General features: G+C 35.6%; 1 protein-coding gene across 6 annotated transcripts in view; it reads left to right on the forward strand.

Annotated features, from left to right (window-relative positions):
- Positions 1 to 20,743, forward strand: part of TBL1XR1 (TBL1X/Y related 1) — a 178,165-nt gene that overhangs the window by 128,626 nt on the left and 28,796 nt on the right. For 4 of the 6 annotated variants that reach the window (XM_053903622.1, XM_053903623.1, XM_019463214.2 and 1 more), the window contains 3 exons: positions 6,957 to 7,059; positions 17,769 to 17,914; positions 20,149 to 20,371. In XM_053903622.1, coding sequence (XP_053759597.1) covers positions 7,002 to 7,059; positions 17,769 to 17,914; positions 20,149 to 20,371 — 427 coding nt within the window. In that variant the 5' untranslated portion in view covers positions 6,957 to 7,001. The remainder of the gene's footprint in view (positions 1 to 6,956; positions 7,060 to 17,768; positions 17,915 to 20,148; positions 20,372 to 20,743) is intronic. The other 2 variants (XM_053903625.1, XM_053903626.1) reach the window with 1 other exon arrangement.

Below are 20,743 nucleotides of genomic sequence, written 5' to 3' on the forward strand. Positions count from 1 at the left end.
GTCTCTGCTCTGACATTAAAATGAGGAAGTTAAATACTGAAGAAGAAATTAAATAATGTGTAGAATGCCTAACCCCGTACATAGCATGCAGGAGCTTCTCAATAAATGCAAATATTCTTCTGCTTCATTTTCCTTAACATTCAAATGAATGAGAAGCAGTGTGCACACACATGGGAGCAGAGATAACTTGGTACATTCCAAACATTTTAAAAAGAAAATTAGTTCTTCTAATACTTACAGAAACCTGTAAGCCACTTGCATTTTACGTCCTTTGCTTACCTATACCCTCAGCCTTGAGGTTTGTGCTTCCATAATTTTCTGTATCTTTTCTTATCCAAGTTGCAATTAGTTGTTTTCTTCACAACACCTTGTAAAGTCACAAGGTCTGGCCTTGGTCTCCTTTGTATAGCCACATCTCCAGTACCTGTCTGGAATGATGGTACATTAGAAGTGTTTAACCGAAGTTTTGACTGAGTGAATAAAATATATTGGTCAGAAAATAGTGCTTTAATGCATTTTTCCCCTCTTAGGTTTTGTTAATTAATTTCATGACCATTGTAGTGTTTACTTTTCATTTGTCACTACCCCACTACCCCACCCCCACAATTGTAGCTCATCTGCATTTGTTTGGATTGGTTTATCACCCCAAAGTAATACAACTAGAGATTGGCTTTCCTGTACGAGGGGAACAGAATGAGAGATACCACTTTCCATAAGACGTGAGCTGTAATATTATAACTACGCTAGAGCATTTCTGCTGGAATGTCCTGTTTTACCTCTAGTTCAACATACATAAAGTGTGACTCCCCAGAGAACTGTGCTTTCTAGGCACCCCATATATATGAGTAATTTTTTATACTTTCTGGTCTAGAAACTGAAAAAATGTGACTCCCCCCCGCTTTTTATTTCTCCAGGTATGGTCAATCACGAATTTTATAGTCATTTTCTTGTTTTAAAACATAATTCCCCCGATTTGTCTGCCTTTTTTGGGTTGCAACTGACAAATCTAATTGGCTTAGGTAATAAAATTAATTTTTGATTTCTTTAACTGAATTACAGTGGTAAATTAGCTTCAGATAGTACTTAATCCAGTTGCTTAATAGATAACCTGATGTCATTAATAACAGTTTCTTTTGTCTCTTTGCTGTGCTTTTCTGTTTCTCTCTCATCTCTGCTCTAACCTCAGTGATTATGTACATAGTGTCCTTGCTATCTGCCCACTCCTTTCTGAAAGGAGGAAGTTGTCTTTCCTTGAAACCAGCAAAAGTCTTCTAGCATTCATTCACCAGGAGTGATTGAGTTGGATCAGAGGGGAGGGAGGTAATGTGTATCTGTGGGGGTGGGACGTCAGCCCTTCCTGAAGATAAAATATGCTGATTGACTAAGTGCCTTCCTTTCAACCAGGAAGTCCATCCCATTTAAACCACAGGGCTGAGAATGGAGTAGTTGTCCAAATCTGGAAGGCAGGAATAGTGGTGTGTTTTGTCAGACACTGGCAATAGAAGCTGTAAGAGGCAAGCCACCCTTTTCTTCATCTTGCTAATTATAGTCACTCCATGTCTCAGCTGCTGAGTTCCAGAGAAGCCTAAGTTATCCTTCTTGTTAAGTGGACTCCCAGCACCATACCATCCCTGGCATAACAATCACCTTGAGACCCTGTGGGTCATTGATACTTATTTGGAAAGGTAACCCCAAGTGTCCAAGGTGGTGTTGACAGTTACTTGCCAGTAATAAAACAGTTCTTATTTAAAAAAAAATGTTTAACCTTTATTTATTTTTGAGAGAGAGCAAAAGACAGTGCAAGTGGGGGAAGGAACAGAGAGAGAGGGATACATAGAACCGGAAGCAGGCTTCAAGCTCTGAGCTGTTAGCACAGAGCCCAACGCGGGGCTCGAACTCACAAACCACGAATAATAGCTGTGGCAGATATTTGTAGATATATTTAAAGATAAATTTTCTGTTTTGTCACAATCTTGATAATGTTGAGTATTATTTTTAAATCTTTGCTAGTGTTATGGCCAAATGTTTTTATGTTTATTATTGGTGAAATTGAACGTTTTCCTGTTTCATCTAGAGGGGTCTTGTTATGGAATAAGTGAATCATGAGGTTAAAAGGTACAACAAGAGGAGTGTAGCCGGTAGTATTCTAATAGCATTGTGTGGTGACAGATGGTAGCCACACTTGTGATGAGCACAGTATAATGTACACCATGTTGTACTTCTGAAACTTAATATAACATTGTGTGTTGACCAGGCCTTAGTTAAAAAAAAAAAAAAATTGGAATAACCATTTATTTATTTCATTTGGTCCAGTCATTTACTTGTAGAGACTTTTCCTGATCCTGAGAAATATTCATTAATATTTGGCACACCTGCCAAAAAGAAATGAAAGAAAACTGCTTTAAGCATAAATATCCTGATGGCAGTTTTAGAATAATGAAAGATTAGGATCATCCAAATGGTCGAGCAGCACAAAAATTTTCTGTTATGAGATAATATGCCACCACTATACATTTTGTAAGATAAAGTAATTTCAATTAAACATTTGATTCTGTGTCATGCAAAGGGTTTCCAGATCTCTTAACAGTGTGTGGTCGGCAGGACATTTAAGAAAATCTTCCTGGTTTCTTTATTTCTACCCATGACTTTCACTTTTTTTTCATTCTTTTAAATTTAAAATAATGTGATTTAGGTTCATAATTAGGCACTGGCTTGCTCCAGGAATGAAATCAGAAGAGAGTATCCATCTTTCTCTGAGGGGGATCTAGATGATTAAATGTGTGGGGCAGTTATTGTTCAGTGTGTGTATGCTGAACTCAGTTTTGTGATGCTGAAAATGCTGTACATATTCAGTTGAGTGAATCATAGCTGAATTGTCTCAACAGTCCTGTTTTTATAATATTTATTAAATTATTCTCTATAAAGTCTTAAAGTAAAATACTTCATACTGAACATTTAAAATACTAAATATACTTTTAATATAAATGCTTTGGCTAAATATTAGTTAAGATTGATTTTTATGGGCTGTCTGGGTGGCTCAGTCGGTTAAGTGTCTGACTCTTGATTTTGGCTCACTCAGATCATGATCTCACAGTCATGAGATTGAGTCCCACTTTGGGGTTGACAGCACGGAGCCTGCTTGGAATTCTCTGTCTGCCCTCTACCCCCCCCCCCCCCGCCAGCATATTCATTCTCCCTCCCTCCCCCCCCCCAAAATAAATACTTTCTTTAAAAAGTCTAACTTTAGGGGTGCTTGTATGGCTCAGTCAGTTAAGTGTCCAACTTTGGCTCAGGTCATGATCTCACAGTTCTTGAGTCTGAGCCCCGCATCAGGCCTGGAGCCTGCTTCGGATTCTGTGCCTCCCTCTCTGTCTGCCCCTTCCCTGCTCACTCTGTGTCTCTTTCTGTCTCTCAAAAATGAATAAACGTTTGAAAAAAGTTTATTAAAAAAAGACTTTTATATTTACTTTTGACTATTTTAATATAGCTATGGATCTGATTAAATAACTGATTGCCTATGACTGATGCGAGTTTCAAATAACAGATTTATGAGTTTATAGGCTGTTCCTGAGAGTTAGGATGGAGAAGTACACTGGCATTTATTTATTCATTCATTCATTAGAACTCAGTCATTTACTATTTAAGGATAAATAAGTATGATGAAGTAGAATATACAAAAAATTGCTTTGTGACTTCAGGAAGGGTTAGTTTATTTTGAGTATCTTATTTATTTAATAGTCCATCAGCTCCTTATTTTACACATAATAATCTGTAGCAGGCCTGACACTTGGATGGTGTAGGATAAAGACTGGATGAGTTTCTCACTGCTGTTTTGTGACCTTATTTAATTTTGTTGTCCAATATCCTGTTTCTTTTCAGGTGTCTTTTTGAGGTTACAATTTAAAAGGATCAGTTTCATAATGAACCATATTCTAGAATTGAGTATCTTTGAAAGTGGACAGACTCAAGTCTGTAGACTCTATGTAGTTTTATTACAACTGTGATGGAAACCTCTAAAGCAGGATTGCATTAAATTTACAATTTTTTTTTTAAATGATACGTTTGTTTGTATGTTTCTCTTCATTGAAAAACTGAGTTCTGTAAGGCGTGAGCCAACTTTTACTTCATTCCTACTCTCGGCACAGCGCTTTGTCTGCTTTAGGAATACACTTGGCATAAGGGTGACAATAAGGTTCTTTCTGAGGATGTAAAAGAGCTAGCTGAAGTAGGATGACAGCTGGAATAATACTTTTTAAAATTTGAATAATTCATCCTTTTCCCTTAAAAAAATGTTACCCTTGATTCCAGAAATTGACATAGCACTATGATCAGTGGAATACACCAGTTCATAGTAATTTGAACAGATAAGAACTTTTTTGCTCTGCGTGTTTGGTGTTCTTTGTGATGACTTTTTAAAGTATATCAGCAATATGTACTTAGTATTAGAACTTTTATATGCAATAATTTATATCAGTTTGGTTCGTATTTTTCTTTGCCCCGGAATATACTAGGTGATGCTGAAACACCACTGATCACTGGTTTAAATTGTGATATTGATGGCCTTAGCTTATCGGACCCAAGCATTAATTGAAAACCTTTGCATCTTAGGTCTTTGAGTGCCAGTGTTTATTATTTGAGTGTCAAACTGAATGATAAAGGGAAAGGAATAGTTATTCTGTTTTCTTTGTTTCACTTGGATTCTACCTAGCACATCTCATTTTGGGAAATTATCCTGTTAATGAAATAGTTATGAATTATTCCCCTTACAAACGGATATCCACGACTGGTCAAATTACGATTCAATTTCACATAATTTTATAATGGTATGGGATTGGTTGTTTTGTCTTTTACAATCATTTGGTTCAACATGCTTTAAAAATTGGCTATTTAATATCCACTGTGTGTACCAGACGCATTGCAACACATTACTTTGGGTCAAGATTATTTTAGCAAGATATCCTCCAGAGCATAAATCACCTAATGTACCATAGTAACATCTAGACAAGATGTCTTGAGCCGAAATAATCCAAGGAGTATTTATCTTTATCATTTGAAACATTCAGGCTGTTAATTGTACTCTGAGTTAATTTTGGGGGAGAATATCTTTTTCTCTATATGAAGATAATTGCTACTCTTCTTCCATAGTTTCTCATCTCAGTAAGTGGAAGTATTGCTGATCCAGATTTCCTAAAAGAAACCTTTGATTCTTCGTTTTTCCTCTTTCTGTGTCCTGTTGGTCACATTTTGGAACCCCTGTACTTCTCTCTGGCTTCAGTGCCACAGCCCAGGTTTCATTTGTCCACTAGATTACTGCAGCATCCTCCTATTACAGTCCCTTCCAGTCTCTTCCTCATCTCAGAGCCAGGATGATCTTTTTGTAGTGTAAGTCTCTTCATTCCGCTACCCTGCTTAAAACCTTTCAGTGTATTTTCTCTAAGTGATGCTGTCAGGGTCCTTCAGAACATGGTTTTTGTTTGTGTTTCAAGGCTTACTTCAGTGTTTTGTTTTTCTTTTTTCATCCAGCCTTTCCACAACTGTTACTGCTCACTAGATTCCTTACGTTCCCTGCCTTCCTCCCTAAAACATTTGTGTTTTCACTCTCCCCATCCATCCTTGCAGGTCTAAATACCAGTGATGCTTTCTTCAAGATGTATTCCCATACTGCTGAATTTGGTTAGGGTTTCCTCTGTGTGTGTCACTGGAAAATTGTTATTACTTCCTTGTTTGTCTTTGTTCTTTTCTGCGACAGAAGCTTGATATGCTTAGTCACCACTTTTTCCACAACTTAGGGCAGTAATGGTTCCTGTCACATGGCAGCCTGCTCAGGTGTTTGTTAATTTGTGACTTTTAAATATACTGTGACCGCTGCATCATAAAGAGACCCATGATGTGGCAGGACAATCAACATAGGCACATGATGTTAGATACACCTTTATACTGAAGAAATGTCAGTATATCCTTTTTAAATAAAGACCAAGAAAGTACACAGTCTAGGTCAAATCTGGCCCACTAGCCTTTTATGTGAACCACAAGCTAAGAAAGGGTTTTTTTTTTTTTTAAGTGCTTAAAAAGAAGTTAAAAGGAAAATATTTTATGTTACAACTTTGTCATATGAAATTCATATTTCACTGTCCATAAATAAAAGTTTAATTGGAACATGGCCAGACTCATTTGTCTACATCTTGTTAGTTGCTGCTTTTGTACTATAACAGAGATGAGTGGTTTTAACAGAAACCGTATGGGTGGCAAAGCCTAATATATTTACTGTCTGACTCTGCAAAAAATGTTGACTTCTTTTAAAATAATTTCCATGACATGAGAACATATAAATATAATTAGGGCATAATTAAGTTAGTTGTCTGTTTCCTTTTTTCCCTCCCTCTGATTTCAGGGCTTAAGTATGTCCATTAAGAGAATATCATTTGAGTTCTGGAAACTATATTCCCACCTCTCTGCTTTATATATACCTAGATCTTTTTGAAACTTGAACATTGCAGATTAGATATTGAGAAAATGGGGACTTCAAATTCTACCAGATTATGTAGACAAAACCAGCATAGATGTCTTGTCCCACATCCAACTTTCTAAAATCATTCTTTTCCTAAATAGTATTGAGTCCTAAAATGTTCTGTTTTTTTACAGTTAAGGATAAAGAGGAAATAACTTTTTATGCTATTGGATACAGTCAAATAAAATAGGATGCTACAGCCCTTTTATAAATTTTGAATCCTTTTTTGCAAATATGTTATCCTGCAGAAAAATAGACCCAGCCATGTTTTGGTTGTGTAATCTATTACTAACTATTGGAAAAACTTTGTTAGGGTTTATTATTAGGCAATATAGAACCTTCATTTTACATCATTTAATAAAATCGAATGGTTTTTACAACATTGTTTACATTTTGTTTAAAAATATTTTATTGAGAAAATACTTAATTAACTTTGTTTTATTTTTAGGGTTATATCCTGTGTTGTGACCTCATGGTTTAAGTGGGAATAAAGATGAGTATAAGCAGTGATGAGGTCAACTTCTTGGTATATAGATACTTGCAAGAGTCAGGTGAGTACTTTCATAAAGTAAATAGGCCTCAAATTATTTTAATATTCTCAAAATAACCTTTTATGCATTTGAAATTTGTATCAGTCCAAACTGTTGAACTTTGTATGTTTCCTTAATGTCTGGACTGCCATTTTAAAGCTATGTGTTACTGCATGGTTTAACTCTCTGACTCTTTCAAATATGTTGGAATCATGTCAGGCAAATATTTGTTAACAAATGGTTTGGCTTTCAGTGTTCAAAGACCATTTTTATAAGTTGTTACGAAGTGAGATTGCACACGGTTAGTAGGAACATATAAACTCTCAGGTACCATCAGTTTGATAATGTATATTTACAGTCCTCCGCTAAATGTTACTGATCCTAATTGCAGTAACTAAATTAACAGTAATTTTTCAGAATGCTTTCATAATCATTATCCCAATTGATTTAGATTATCCTTGACCTGAATTCTACTAACGTGTTTATTGGCAGGTGATTAATAAATATAAATCATTGGAAGCCTTTTATAATAAATATTAAATAAATCAGTGATCATTTTAAAACAGATTAAGAGGCATTATTATAAAACAGAAGGAAGACTACAAAGGAAAATGTGGGATGAATTAAGCAAAAATTGTAAAAGTAGAAGAGAAAAAAATCTTGAGGGTGGATAGGACACAGGACGTGGGAAAGATTGACGTCAGTGGTGAGTTCAGATTGTTAGTATGAGATGGAACTATTTGGTAGTTGAAAATACACTGGAGAGGTTGAATTTTAGAAATCATAAAGTTGGAATGTTGTAATTGTAAGGTGAGGCACAGTGTATAAAAAAGTAACTATGGTAGTGGCGTGTGAGGGAGGACAGGAAGGCATAGAGTAGGAATTAAGCCCTCAGTTTTGGTTTTGAAACTACAGTTAATTCTTCTTACAGGGCTTAGTAATTGTCCTGTTTCATACGGGGAATGCAAACATGGCTTTAGATCTTAGACCCCACTGCTTGCTGAGCTGTTCTCAGCTGCACTCTAGTTCTGAGCTTTGTTCTCCGGTGGAGGTTTTCTATTCGCAGGCACGGTCACTGCTTCTCTCTGGCCTGAAACAGCTGAGAAAATGATGTCTAATGAGGGCCAGAAAGGGAAAAAGAGAGAAGAGACTAAAAGTAACCAACTAAGGCAGAATAATTTGTTGTGAAGCTTTGAAATGGAAAGATCTTGTTTTGTTTTCTTTTTCAACTGGCAAGCTGGTATTGAAGGCAGATCCAAAGACAATATCCACTGAATATTTTGAGGACGATTAAAATGATTAACGAAGTGGAAAAAGTAGTGACCCGACCTGGTGATTATTACATATATAACACATATGCCTTGATACAGCGCACGTGCCTTGATACTATTATTTAGTACCTTTGTCCAAAATTGGAAGAATTGTTAGGTCAAAACAAACTCCTGCTTTTTCTGTCTTTGAATCTGACCACATTTAAGCCAGAGCTTTTGAGGCTTTGGACACTAAAGGAGAAAACATTGTGAAGGATCAGTGGATGAGGAATGTATGCAGTGGTTCATTAAGTGTTTTGTAAAGGCAATTGCTCCGGTTGAATCTTATGGAACTGCTGTTTTGGGAGATGAGCTCAGTCGCATCCTGTGATGAGATGAAATAGGTCAAGGTGGAGTTAGACATGTTAATGAACACTCAGATTTTATTTGCAAACAGAAGCCCACAAAGTGATAATACTCTGAATTAATTTCTGAAAGAGTATCCAACGGTTAAATATTATCAAAAGTCTTCTTAAAGTTGCCTGTGTTCTCAGAGAAAACCCTTTGAAATTTCATGTTTTAAGGTGTTTTATGTTGCAGTAAAAATAAAGCAGGAATTACATTTTAAAAAACAACCTCATGTGGTAGACTGCTGTTTATCATATTAAGTCCTTCATAATTGTTTACTGTGTTCTTAGTTGTGCTTTGTGTATTTAGAAAGGTTTATACTTAACAGTGTACTGGTAATGAAGTGTGATGTTAAGCCACATCTCTCGACATGTAAACACCAGTCCCTTTATTAAATTTGTAACTTCCTATTTACATTATGATTTATAGGAGAAAATCAGATTCAACTAATGACATTTTGACTTATGGCAGTTTTTCTAGGAATGCAACTTGCCATAAATTTAAGAACCGCCTATACCAGAGTTCTAAAGTTTGATCCTCTGACCACCTGCATCAGGATCACTTAGAGAACGGCGAGTGGGGCCCAGGAATCTGCATTTTACAAATGCCCCAGGTGATTCTTAGGCATAATAAAGTTTGAAAGCCACTGGTCCATATTAGGTGTAGGACAATTAGAACTTGACAAGAAAGTTGACAACAGGTATGTAGCATGTTCACAATATCTTGAAAGAAAAATTATATTTAGTAATTATTCAAGATAAAATAGAAAGCATGAAATGTACACATTGAGATTTGGAGTGTGAGAATATCTCCTAAACAGGGAGCTGCCACTAAAAGTGGTGTATTTCTATTTATAGGCAAGATTTTGCAGGAATGAGGAGGCATGTTTATATCATGAGGATACCATGAGACATTCATTTGAAGTTACTTCCGGAAGTAGGAAATGGGAAAGAGTTTAAGAAATTTATAGTTCTGTCAGCTCAGATCAGGTTTCAGATGGAGCTCAGAATCTAACTCGTCTTAGCACTTGAGACTTATTCCAAAGCTGTTTCTTGGTTCTGATCTCTAATTAGACATAGAAATGGCCATTTTTGCAATTGATTCAATTTTGGAATCCAGTAACTCCTTTTCTGGGTGGTTTTAGGTGTATTTCCATGTACTTATCACTGTTAACTTATAAGAGATAATTACTGAGGGTCAGTCATTAAATATCTAAGAAATATGCAAGTTACTTTAAGGCCATAAGAATTTCTCTTCAATGATTTAAAGCAATACAGAAGGAACTAGAATCTTAATATTGCTACTTTCCCTATAAAAGAGTACTGTATTGGATTAGGAGATAGGAAGAAAAGAAATAATCATGACAAAGAAAGTGTCTGTGAAAAGACCTTCAAAGGACTGGTTTGTAAAGACTACCCACTAAGGAAAGTAAAATTCTTTTCTTGCTTGTCTCATTACTTGGAAGCTCTCAGTCAGAAAGTCCAAAAAACACCTTATGAAAGTTTGTGCTGTTTTGATAGGTATATAATTTAGAATAATGTTTTTCAATAAGAACTTCTAATATTTGCTTTCTATAAACAGTGTTTAATGTTGACTGGACTGTGGTATCCATCCCCAGAGAGGATAAAACCCCTTAAATTGTTTTCATCTTAAATACTTTTACTATGTGATGATCATCCTATTATGACTATTATCAGCTCTAGAAGATATTATCTATTAAAAGCCCTTCTCCTCTTCTCAAATTATGTAACTTTTGATTTTTTTCCCCTTCATCTGTAAACACTTGTTGAAAAGGGATTATATTGTGATATTCAGCCGCATATGTTTTATAGGCTTTTGTTTGAAATAAATCATCCTCCTCTACTCATTAAAACTAATTAAGAGGAAAGTATATTTATTGTAGGATATTTGTATTAAGTATTGGAATTTTTTTTTTTTTTTTTTAATTCTGTCTCCAGGAAGTTCACCCTAAGCAAATTACTTTGGTATCCATTTTGTACTTTTGTGAACTAGACTTAGGCTTTCATATTCAATAAAAATTTCCTAGGGAATAAAATTTTTTCTCTTTTGAGATGAAAATTGAGTGTATTTGACAGTGTAGTACCGTAAGTAATGATTGACTTGATTATGCAGTATGCCCCATTTAATTAGCCTTCGCCCAAGGGCATTAATAATTTGATTGCCCTAATAACTCACATCTAGCAACCATATGCAGAATAAGCACAAAGAGGTACATGCTAAGTGTGTGGAACAGAACTTGATGCGTTGTTAACTTTAGAAGATTTAAGGTGGTTTGGACCTTTTAAATTTCCCTCTCCCCCTTTTTTCCCTTTTCCTCTTGTACATCACCTTTGACTCTCGTGTAGTTATTTGCGTGTTTATTTTTTTCCTAGAGAAATTGTACCTGGCAGTCACTTGTGACCGTTGTGCTACTGTTTTTCTTGTTGCTCTGTATAAGATGTAATTTTATTTTGCGTAAATTGTGTATTTGGTTTGGGGGAGAATTCTTGATCCTAGATAAAGCTGTCATCTATTTCAGGTTTAAGAGCTCAATGACATTTCTGTTCGTGGTGTACTTGATATTTTGGACACTGTGAAACAGTTGCATTTTGTGATTGAAGACTAACTGGAAAATGCAAAATCAATATGTCCTTACCACTGAGCTATTTTTTAGATTGTGATTCTGAATGTTACAATTTTTTTTAAATCCTCATGTTTTTAGAACTGAGGTTCATCTTGCCATATAGTCTCCATTTATGAGAAGGTGATGATATATGTAAGCTCAGAGTATTTGATTCATGAAACATCATCTTGTCTTTCCCAGCCCCCTGCTCCACTGTTCACTAACTTTTTCAAGTCTCTCTAGATAGAGAGGCTTTGTACCATACCACTTTTTCTGAGATGATGCTTCCGTGAGATGTTCTAGTATTTGTTTATAAGATCATACACACTTAATTTAGACATCTAAACATAGTAGGCACAAGCTAACCAGAATGTTTATGTATAACATTAAGGTTCTGATCTATAATACCAAAGAGCCTGTTTGTTGGTTCTTTTCATTTTAATGATTTTGTGTTAACCCCTACGATGGCTAAGAAAATGTCAGCAAATGACAGTGTAGTTTCTTTTGATTCAGATAAAAGTAAATGAGCTATACAAACATTCCTTCCTCCATATCCTCCTTCTGGTGCCACTTTATAAACAGACTTTAACAACAAGGCTGAATGGAGTCAGGTTAAACTGGCTATCAGTGCCACTAGCTGTGAAGGCCTGGAGTGAGCAGAGCTCAGGATTGGGTATGTCTACTTTTACTCTTCTCATTTTTATGAGTAAATGGCCGGCTGCAGAAGTGCAAGTTAGGTATATATAATTTTGCTTTGTAATCAAATCAAATATGCAGTAACATTGATTTGTCACATAGAATTATTGTACACATGACTAATTAACAACAAAAAAAATAAAAACAGCAGGTTGTCAAAAATAGTGGTAAATTGTATACTTTGAAATCACTTTTTCTCTTTTATAAGATGAATGACTATTTTTTGCTGATAGAAGAAATTCCTATTTACACATCAGTACTGACATACTTGTTAAAAGATAAATGTCCTTTAATAGTTGCCAGAGAACTATTCAATTTTAATAGTAATCTTGTGGGTTTTTTTTTTTTTTTTTTTTTTTTTTTTATAGGATAGCCTAGCATAGTGGAAGGTATAGGGAAACATAAATTGCTGATGGCATTGTAGATTTGTACAATTTGGGGGCAAAACAGTTGAGCGATTGTGAAAACTTCCTATAAAATGTTCATGTTCCCCTCAACTTTTGAGGGGAATTCATTCTAAGGAGAAAAAAGTATGTACATGGCAAAATCCTATACATGTAGATATTTGAGGAGAGATTCCTAAGTAGTAAGCATTTGGAAAGTCTAAATACCCATCGGTGGGATGAATAATTTACTACCTGAGTACATTTATTGTCTGAATAGTATGATAATATTAAAATTATTTCAGAAAATACAATTTATATGGGATGTTAATGTTTATATATATATATATATATATATATATATATAGACAAAATTAGGGCACAGAATTGTGTAGCTTGATGTGTTATATTGTGATGGGAGGAAAACAGTGTATAAAGGAAAAAAGGAAATATAAAATATTAACAGTTGCATTTGAGTTTGCTATTGTAATTTTTTTTTCTTCTCCATGTTGTCCTTTATTTTAAGTGCTGTATCTCAGTCTTCAACACGCAAGATTCTCTATAGCATTTTCCCCCCTAATTCTTTACACCTTTGTAAAATCTTTAAGCATTTAAGTATGGAACTTTTGAATAAACAGAAGTCTGGGTCTGTAGGGGACAGTTGGAAGTGAATTTGGGGGCAAGGAAGTGTATGGTGATGGGAACAAGGATATAAGTTTCTAGGTTTTTCTTACCTGAAGTTTAAATAGGATCTTGGATAAATTAGATTTTCGTTCTGGACTGTGTTATGATAACAGTTAAGCTTTGTTTGTTGGTTTAGACAGTCCATACCATAGCCATAATGTCCAAGGCCCATTTTCACATTCCTATTTGCAAAGTACAGTTGGCATGCTCTGGAGGACTAACATGTCTTTGAGATTACGATCCCTGTCATCCCAAGGGAAAGCACTCCTTGTAACAAGCACTGTATAGCAAACAGTTGTTTTGTGATCTTGTTTCTTATGTGGGAACCATGTGTAGTCTCATGAGTGACCATGCCTCCCTCACTCTGGCCACTGCTTGTCTTCATTCCTGAGTTACTGTGTACTGAACCTAATGGTTTTTAGCCTTATTCCCTTCTGGAGTCTCTTCTGCCTCCCAAATCTTAATCACCGTAGCAAATTTGTAGAGTACTTGATTACAGAGGTATTATTTATATCAGATTTGTTCTCACTCCTGAAAAGAAGGGATGCTATTTTAAGCAGTCAAGCCAGACTTCCAGCATCTCACAGATTTAGGTAGACCCTCTTTGCCTTCTATTCTGTAAATCAAAAGTTGCCCGTGGAAAAGTATTTCCTGCGTATATATTTACAGATAAACGGAAATCTTTTTTGGCATAACCCAGTTCAAGTTTTAGTTTTACTTAAGTCCTATGCTTTTTTTCTTGGATTCATAGATATTATGATGTGCCAAAATACATTATAGTAGAATTGCATTCTGATTTAACAAATGTCTATTGAGCATTAGTTAAATTAGGTAACATTCTAGATTTCTAGGTTCTAGTTCTAGGTTCTAATAGTCGTTCCTAGGAGACTAGGCCCTAGTAAATGAAAAGATTTACTAGGCATAAACTCTTCAAGCTGCCCAGTCTAGTAGTTGCACACATGCATACAGTCCTGCACACACACAGGATAACCATTCAGTGTGGTAAATACCATACATACACAAATTTTAGGATTAGCATAGAAGAGAATGATCCACCCTCTGGGGTAGTGAAAGGAAGGACTTTACCTCCATTCAGATAGGAGAAAAGGACTTTGGAACATACAAGGTACAAAAGTATGAGATAGCATTAATGTATTCACAGTGTTACCTGTAAATGGCAAATACTTGAATTTAATGTGCAATGGGCAAAAGGGTGGGGGTGTGGAATTGGGAAGATGAGTTGGGAGAGATAGATAGGGTCAGATTACAAAGGTAACTGTGTGTCATACTTAGTTTGGTCCTTATTAGGAAGGTCAAAGGGATCATTGAAAATGCCCACATAAGGAGTGATATGATTGGTTTTGTTTCACAGTTAATACTCTAGTTGTAGTGTGACAGATGGGCTGAGCTGGAGAACAAGGAAAGGAACTTAGGGCAGTAACTGTAGGCAAAAGATGATGGGGACTAAACTCCAGGTTCTAGCAGAAAAGGAAAGCTGATGACAGAGACCAGAGAGGTAGGATTGATAGAATTTTGTGAATGGTGGAACATCAGGAGCCCAGGTAAAACTTAGGATGACTTTGAAGTGTAATAAAGTAAGGTCAAATTTCTAAGGAAAAACAAGTTTTAAGGAGAGGAATAAGAAAAGTAGTTGTGTGGGGCACCTGAGTGTCCCGATGCATTGGCCTTTGTGGTGACAGCTCAGAGCCTGGAGCCTGCTTCGGATTCTGTGTCTCCCACTCTCTCTGCCCCTCCTCTGCTCATTCTCTCTCTCTCTCTCTCAAAAATAAACACTAAGAAATTTTTTTTAATAAGTAGTCTTGAACATAATTTTAAGGTGCCATATAATGCTATGACTAGAAATAATAAAAATTACGGTTCAATTCCACATTTATTGAAGCAGAGGGTTTTTAATTATGGACCATTTTTAGGGTAGACATTAATGAGAAGTGTCAAAACAGTGCTAATAACCCCTTCAGAGTTATTTTCTTACTATTTGAGAACATTGTGAGCACAATGTGTGATAACTAGAGATGGATGTAAGGACCTTTGATAGTTTCTCTCCTGGTCTGACAGAACAAATTCAGGATATATGCAATATTTCAGCCGAAAATTGACATTGTTCCACCTGCAACTCTTGAAGCTTGGACATAAGCTTGAACTCTAATTTAAACGGGGTGTAAATATGATGATTTTGATGGTTTAAATTGTACTTGTGAATTAGAGAGTACAAATGTCATGGACTTTGCTAAAATTTTGTGAGGCTTATGAAAATCACAACACTTTAAAAATGTTGTGAATGAGATGTCTTAATGTTTCATGCAGTACTAACACCACTTTCTAGCACCCTGAGTTGAAACCGAACAATGATGTAATCCTTTATTTTCCATTAGTAAACAGGAGCTCACTCTGTCTTCGCTTTATCTTTGACTACATTCTAACTTAATTGTTCCATAGGAGCAGCAGAATGTAGTAGTTACCTCCATCGTCTCTGAATGGATTTAAATCCTTATCCTCTTAAAGAACATGTGATCTATCTATCTATCTATGCGTGTGTGTGTGTACATACACACACACACACACACACACAATGAAATATACTCAGACATAAAAATGAAATCTTGCCATTTGCAACAATATGGGTGGAGCTAGACAGTATTGTGCTAAGCTAACTCAGAGAAAGACAAATACCTAATATGATCTCAGTTGTGTGTGGAATTTAAGAAATAAAACAAATGGGGAAAAAGGAGAAGCAAACCAAGAAACAGACTCTTAACTATAGAGAACACACTGATGGTTATCAGGGGAGGTGGATGGGTAAAGTAGATGATGAGGATTAAGGAGTGCACTTGTGATGAGCACCAGGTGTTGTACTGAAGTGTGGAATCACTGTATTGTACACCTGAAACTAATATTACACTGTATGGTAACTAACTGGAATTTAAATAAAAACTTAAAAATAAATCCTTATCCTCTTATGGCTGTTTTCCTATCTGCTGACTCAGATTATAAAATAATAAAACTATATATGTGTGCATGGTGTAGACCCTCCATACATGGTATTGTCCATCTTGAAGTCTTGTTAAATCTTTAAGCCACTGGGCTGTTTAGCTCCCCCTGTTTACGACTTACTGCAGAATTTAAGGAGGAGTGTGTATAATTAAAAACAGGACTCTCCAACCTCACTGCCTTATCTTTTACCCTCTCTTTCCATCCTTCCCGGCCTTTATTCTTAGCCTTCTACCCTGGAAGCCTGGAATCTACTTATATTCAGGTAGTTCTGAGTTTCCTAATAGGGACAATGCAGAATGATGCTCGCTTTCATTGATATGTTTCTTAGTTTCATTGCTGTGTTTCTTAGCCATCTCTGTGAGCTCAAATTAAGCTAAAAATGTGGTTAATAATGATCTTGCCTGTGGGTAAAATCATGAGTTAAAGTCTCAAGTAATCTTTTTTCACTTCTCACTGTGGGTTGCAGGAATGGAATGGCTAGGTGTTTCAAAGAGGGAAGGAAGGAGCCAGGAGGACAACTTTAGGTATACCTTGTCTACTGACCAATTAAAATATTTCCTAGCCACATGCTTTTTGTGAGTCCAGAGTATTTTATTATACACTGTTCATAAGTGCCACAAGAAGCCTAAAAGTGGAAGCACAAAATGCAAAAAGACAAAGAATAGGCACTAAAAAAAACTAGGGTAGGCTAGGCAACAGTTAATTACATAGGTTAAATCAGTTTAAGACACAAGTAAGCCCATATGCATTTAGTTTACTTAGTATGAAAGTTTCTTAACATTTCATATAATGTAATTGAATTGTTTAAAATACGTTAATGACATTTGATGATGAGGTCTGAAGGATGTTTTAGTAAAGAGAATAACCTCACTTGGGTCTGTGATTTTACTAGAATTTTATGTTTGAGTTTGGACTTGACTTTCATAAAAAGCAAGACCAACATATAGAGATTTTTATTATGTGTTTTGGGTTTAAGTATTTCAAATTAAACTTAGAATTTCTGGTGGAAACTGGATTTTTACTTGCCAACTTTCATTTGCTAAAGCTTTCATTTAGATGGGTTATTACTAAGTGGCAAAGAATTAGTTAAGTGTTTTGGCACTTAACTCATGCATACAGTGAGATTTAAGCATAAAAATTATCTTCATTTTTTATATTAATTTTAATTGGCTTTTTATTTCCTAAGTTTGAAAAACTGCAAAATATTGGATTTATATGGTGTTTGACAATTTGTATGTAGAAATTTAAATATACTACAGAAATATTAAATGTCACCTTAATTTATCTTGACCTAATTATCTCGAGTGAAGCAATAGACTCCCATGATTTCCAAAGACTTTTTCCCCTGACTTTAAAGTTTGATGCTATTTTTTTGAGGAAAATTATGTGCCATGGCTCAATTTTATATGCACTATAAGTTTTAAATAGTATTTTATGTAATTAAGGCAAAAAGGTATTTTATGTAATTAAGGCAAAAAAGGGAAATATATAAAAGTTCATATGTTTGGATTTTGGTACTTCTTTTGTGTAAAAACATATTTAATCTTAGCTAACAGTTTGGGATTTCAAATGGATGGATTATGATTTTGAAAGATTACAGAGGTCATTCACTTGTGTCCTATAGCATGTTGCTACTGAGAGAATAAATTCTTATACCTTTCCTTTTGCTTTTAGGATTTTCTCATTCAGCATTTACCTTTGGTATAGAAAGCCATATCAGTCAGTCTAACATAAATGGTGCCCTCGTCCCACCTGCTGCATTGATTTCTATCATCCAGAAAGGTCTACAGTATGTAGAGGCAGAAGTTAGTATTAATGAGGTAAGGAAATATTATTTCAAATACTAACTCTTAAATATGTCCTTAAGTCTGATATCTTGTTTGTTCATTCATTATCTGACTTTAGCTTTACTAGGTTGACACAATTGAAGGGTGTTGTTCTTTATGTCACAGTCAGGTTGAACAGGCAAGGCATGTTGGCTCCCAACTGTAAGAACCATCATCTCTGGCTTATTTCCCTTTCTATGGTTTCATAAGTAAATAGTAAGAAATAATTTTCTTCAAAGCAGCTACATTTTGCTGTGGAATGCTGACACCATAATTGATGGTCTGAAGAATTACAAAACCTCAGGTTATTTGCTTATACCTGATTTTGGAAGGCAGGTTATAATTAAAGCCATGTCTTGATACTATTGCCTAAGGCCCATATATAGGTGGTTTAATTTAGGTGTCAGCCAGTTATGACCCATGAGCCAAATCCTGCCTGCTTGCCTGTTTTTGTAAGTTTGATTGGAACACAGCCACACTCATTCACTTAAATATTATCTTAGCTACTTTTGTGCTACAGTGGCATAATTGAATCATTGTGACAGAGACCTTATGCTCTGCAAAGCCTAAGATATTTACTGTTTGGCCTTTCACAGAAAAAGTTTTGAAATCCTGGTCTATCTAGCTGAAAATTTTCATACATGGTCAGGATTTATAATATGTGGAGCTCTTCATCGTATTTTCATGTTTGCAGAGATTAACATGCTCCCCCTTCCCTTTCACAAGTATTTTTAAAACAAGCATCCATGGTTTCTATATCAATATTCATTAGTATAATTATGTGGTATACTAATATTGATTTCATTATTTTTGTTTCCTAATCTGTATAACTGAAAAATCCACTAATACTAAATTAAGTGTGTCCTCATTATCTTTTAGTAGTTTCCGTCCCAAAGTGTCCTGTATTGTGGAGGGTAATAAACAATTTCCACCAGTGGCCAGGGATAAAGTCTCATTTTATCTGAAAAATAAATGTTTTGTAGATTGTAATATAGTACTCTACAATGTATCTTCATTGGAATTAATATTTTTAAGTTACTTAAATTAAAATAAATTCTCCTACTCCTCAGATACTCCATTATAAGTGACAGCTCAGAAAGAGGTGCTGTGTTTTGTAACTCCTAGCACCCCATCACACCACTGTAGATTGTCGGTTAGTGCATGTTCACCAGCTTACGTGAGTCAGGCCTTACATACACATATTCCCAGCTAATTTGCCCAGTTTCTATTTCTGACTTGTTCTGTGTCTCTTCTTGTGCCCGCTGGAGAACTTTTTTTTTTTTTTAATTTTTTTTAATGTTTATTTTTGAAAGAGAAGGGGAGCGAGAGCTGGGGCAGGGCAGAGATAGAGAGGGAGACAGGATCAGAAGCGGGCTCTGTGCTGAGAGCAGAGAGGCACATAAGGGCTTCAAACTTACGAACCGTGAGATAATGACCAGAGCTGAAGTGGGACACTTAACTGACCGAGCCAGGTGCCCCTGCTGGAGAACTTTTTATTAATTGTGAGCTACCTAATATCAGTGAGAGGAGCTTTGGAAAATTATAGCAACTCCATAAAATTACAGAGCACCAGTCTCAGAGTTAAATGATGGTATTTCTCAAATGTTAGTGTTCATAAGACGACCCTAGAGAGCTTGGTAAAACCACGGCTTCCTGAGCCCTTTAGAGATTTTGATTCTGTACATTCGAATCTACATTTACAACAAGCTGCCTGGTGTGATGGTAGTGTCATTGTTCCTTGGATCACACTTCGAATAGCACCAGTTAAGAGATCTCGGTTGCCATTGACTAGCTGTGTAACTTCAACAAGTCTTTTAAACCTTATTGTGCTTCCATTTCAACATTAGTAAAATGAGATACGGCCAAATATCTGAAGTCTATTTCTTGTCTAATATTTGAATCAAATCATAGGAAGCTTTCGAGTCCAACAAAACTATTTTAAAAGTTTTTAGTTTTAAGGATCCATTCTCCTGTGGCACCAAGTCTCTTACCATTGTATGAACTATTTCATGTTGGTCATTACTTTTCGCTAACGGAATTTTGGAATCTAATTAATAAACATTTTATCATCTGGGCCTACTTTTTATTCTTTCATTATCTCCGCTTTATCTGACAGCATTTAACAGTATGAACTAGAGGAGGAGGAAGATTTAAACACCTATTTGCAGTTGCTTCACCCTAAATGTGTTGTCTTTCATATTTCTTTTCTTACAATTTTCCAAATCCAGGATGGTACCTTGTTTGATGGTCGACCAATAGAGTCTCTGTCACTGATAGATGCCGTAATGCCTGATGTAGTACAAACAAGACAACAAGCTTACAGAGATAAGCTTGCACAGCAACAAGCGGCAGCCACCGCAGCTGCCACAGCTGCCACAAACCAACAGGGATCTGCAAAAAATGGCGAAAACACAGCGAATGGGGAGGAGAATGGAGCACACACTATAGCAAGTGAGCTGAAATCAGAATTTAAAAAGTTCCCTTTCAGAAGAAGTATCTGGCTTTTATGTGGATGTCTCATCTTCTAAACTGAAGTAACATCATCTGTTTCGTTTATGCCAACTGTTTCCCTAACTTATATCACAATTCAGATTTCTGTTCCTAAAGCTCCAGAAAGATAGATTTACTTACATGGATTTTTTTTTTTTTTTTTTTTTTTTTTTTAATATTTAGAAACCATTTTCTACTGTTAGGTAAATTTTCTCGGCTTTTGATTTCTAAAGAAAATTTGTAATGCAGTCTTTAACACACACAGTAAAACTCTGACGTGGAGATAGAAAGGCACCTCTCATGTTATATGAATGATATCAGCAACCCCTACTG

Source organism: Panthera pardus, unplaced genomic scaffold (assembly GCF_024362965.1).
Source record: "Panthera pardus isolate Hobbes unplaced genomic scaffold, ASM2436296v1 HiC_scaffold_16, whole genome shotgun sequence".
Taxonomy (NCBI): Eukaryota; Metazoa; Chordata; class Mammalia; order Carnivora; family Felidae; genus Panthera; species Panthera pardus.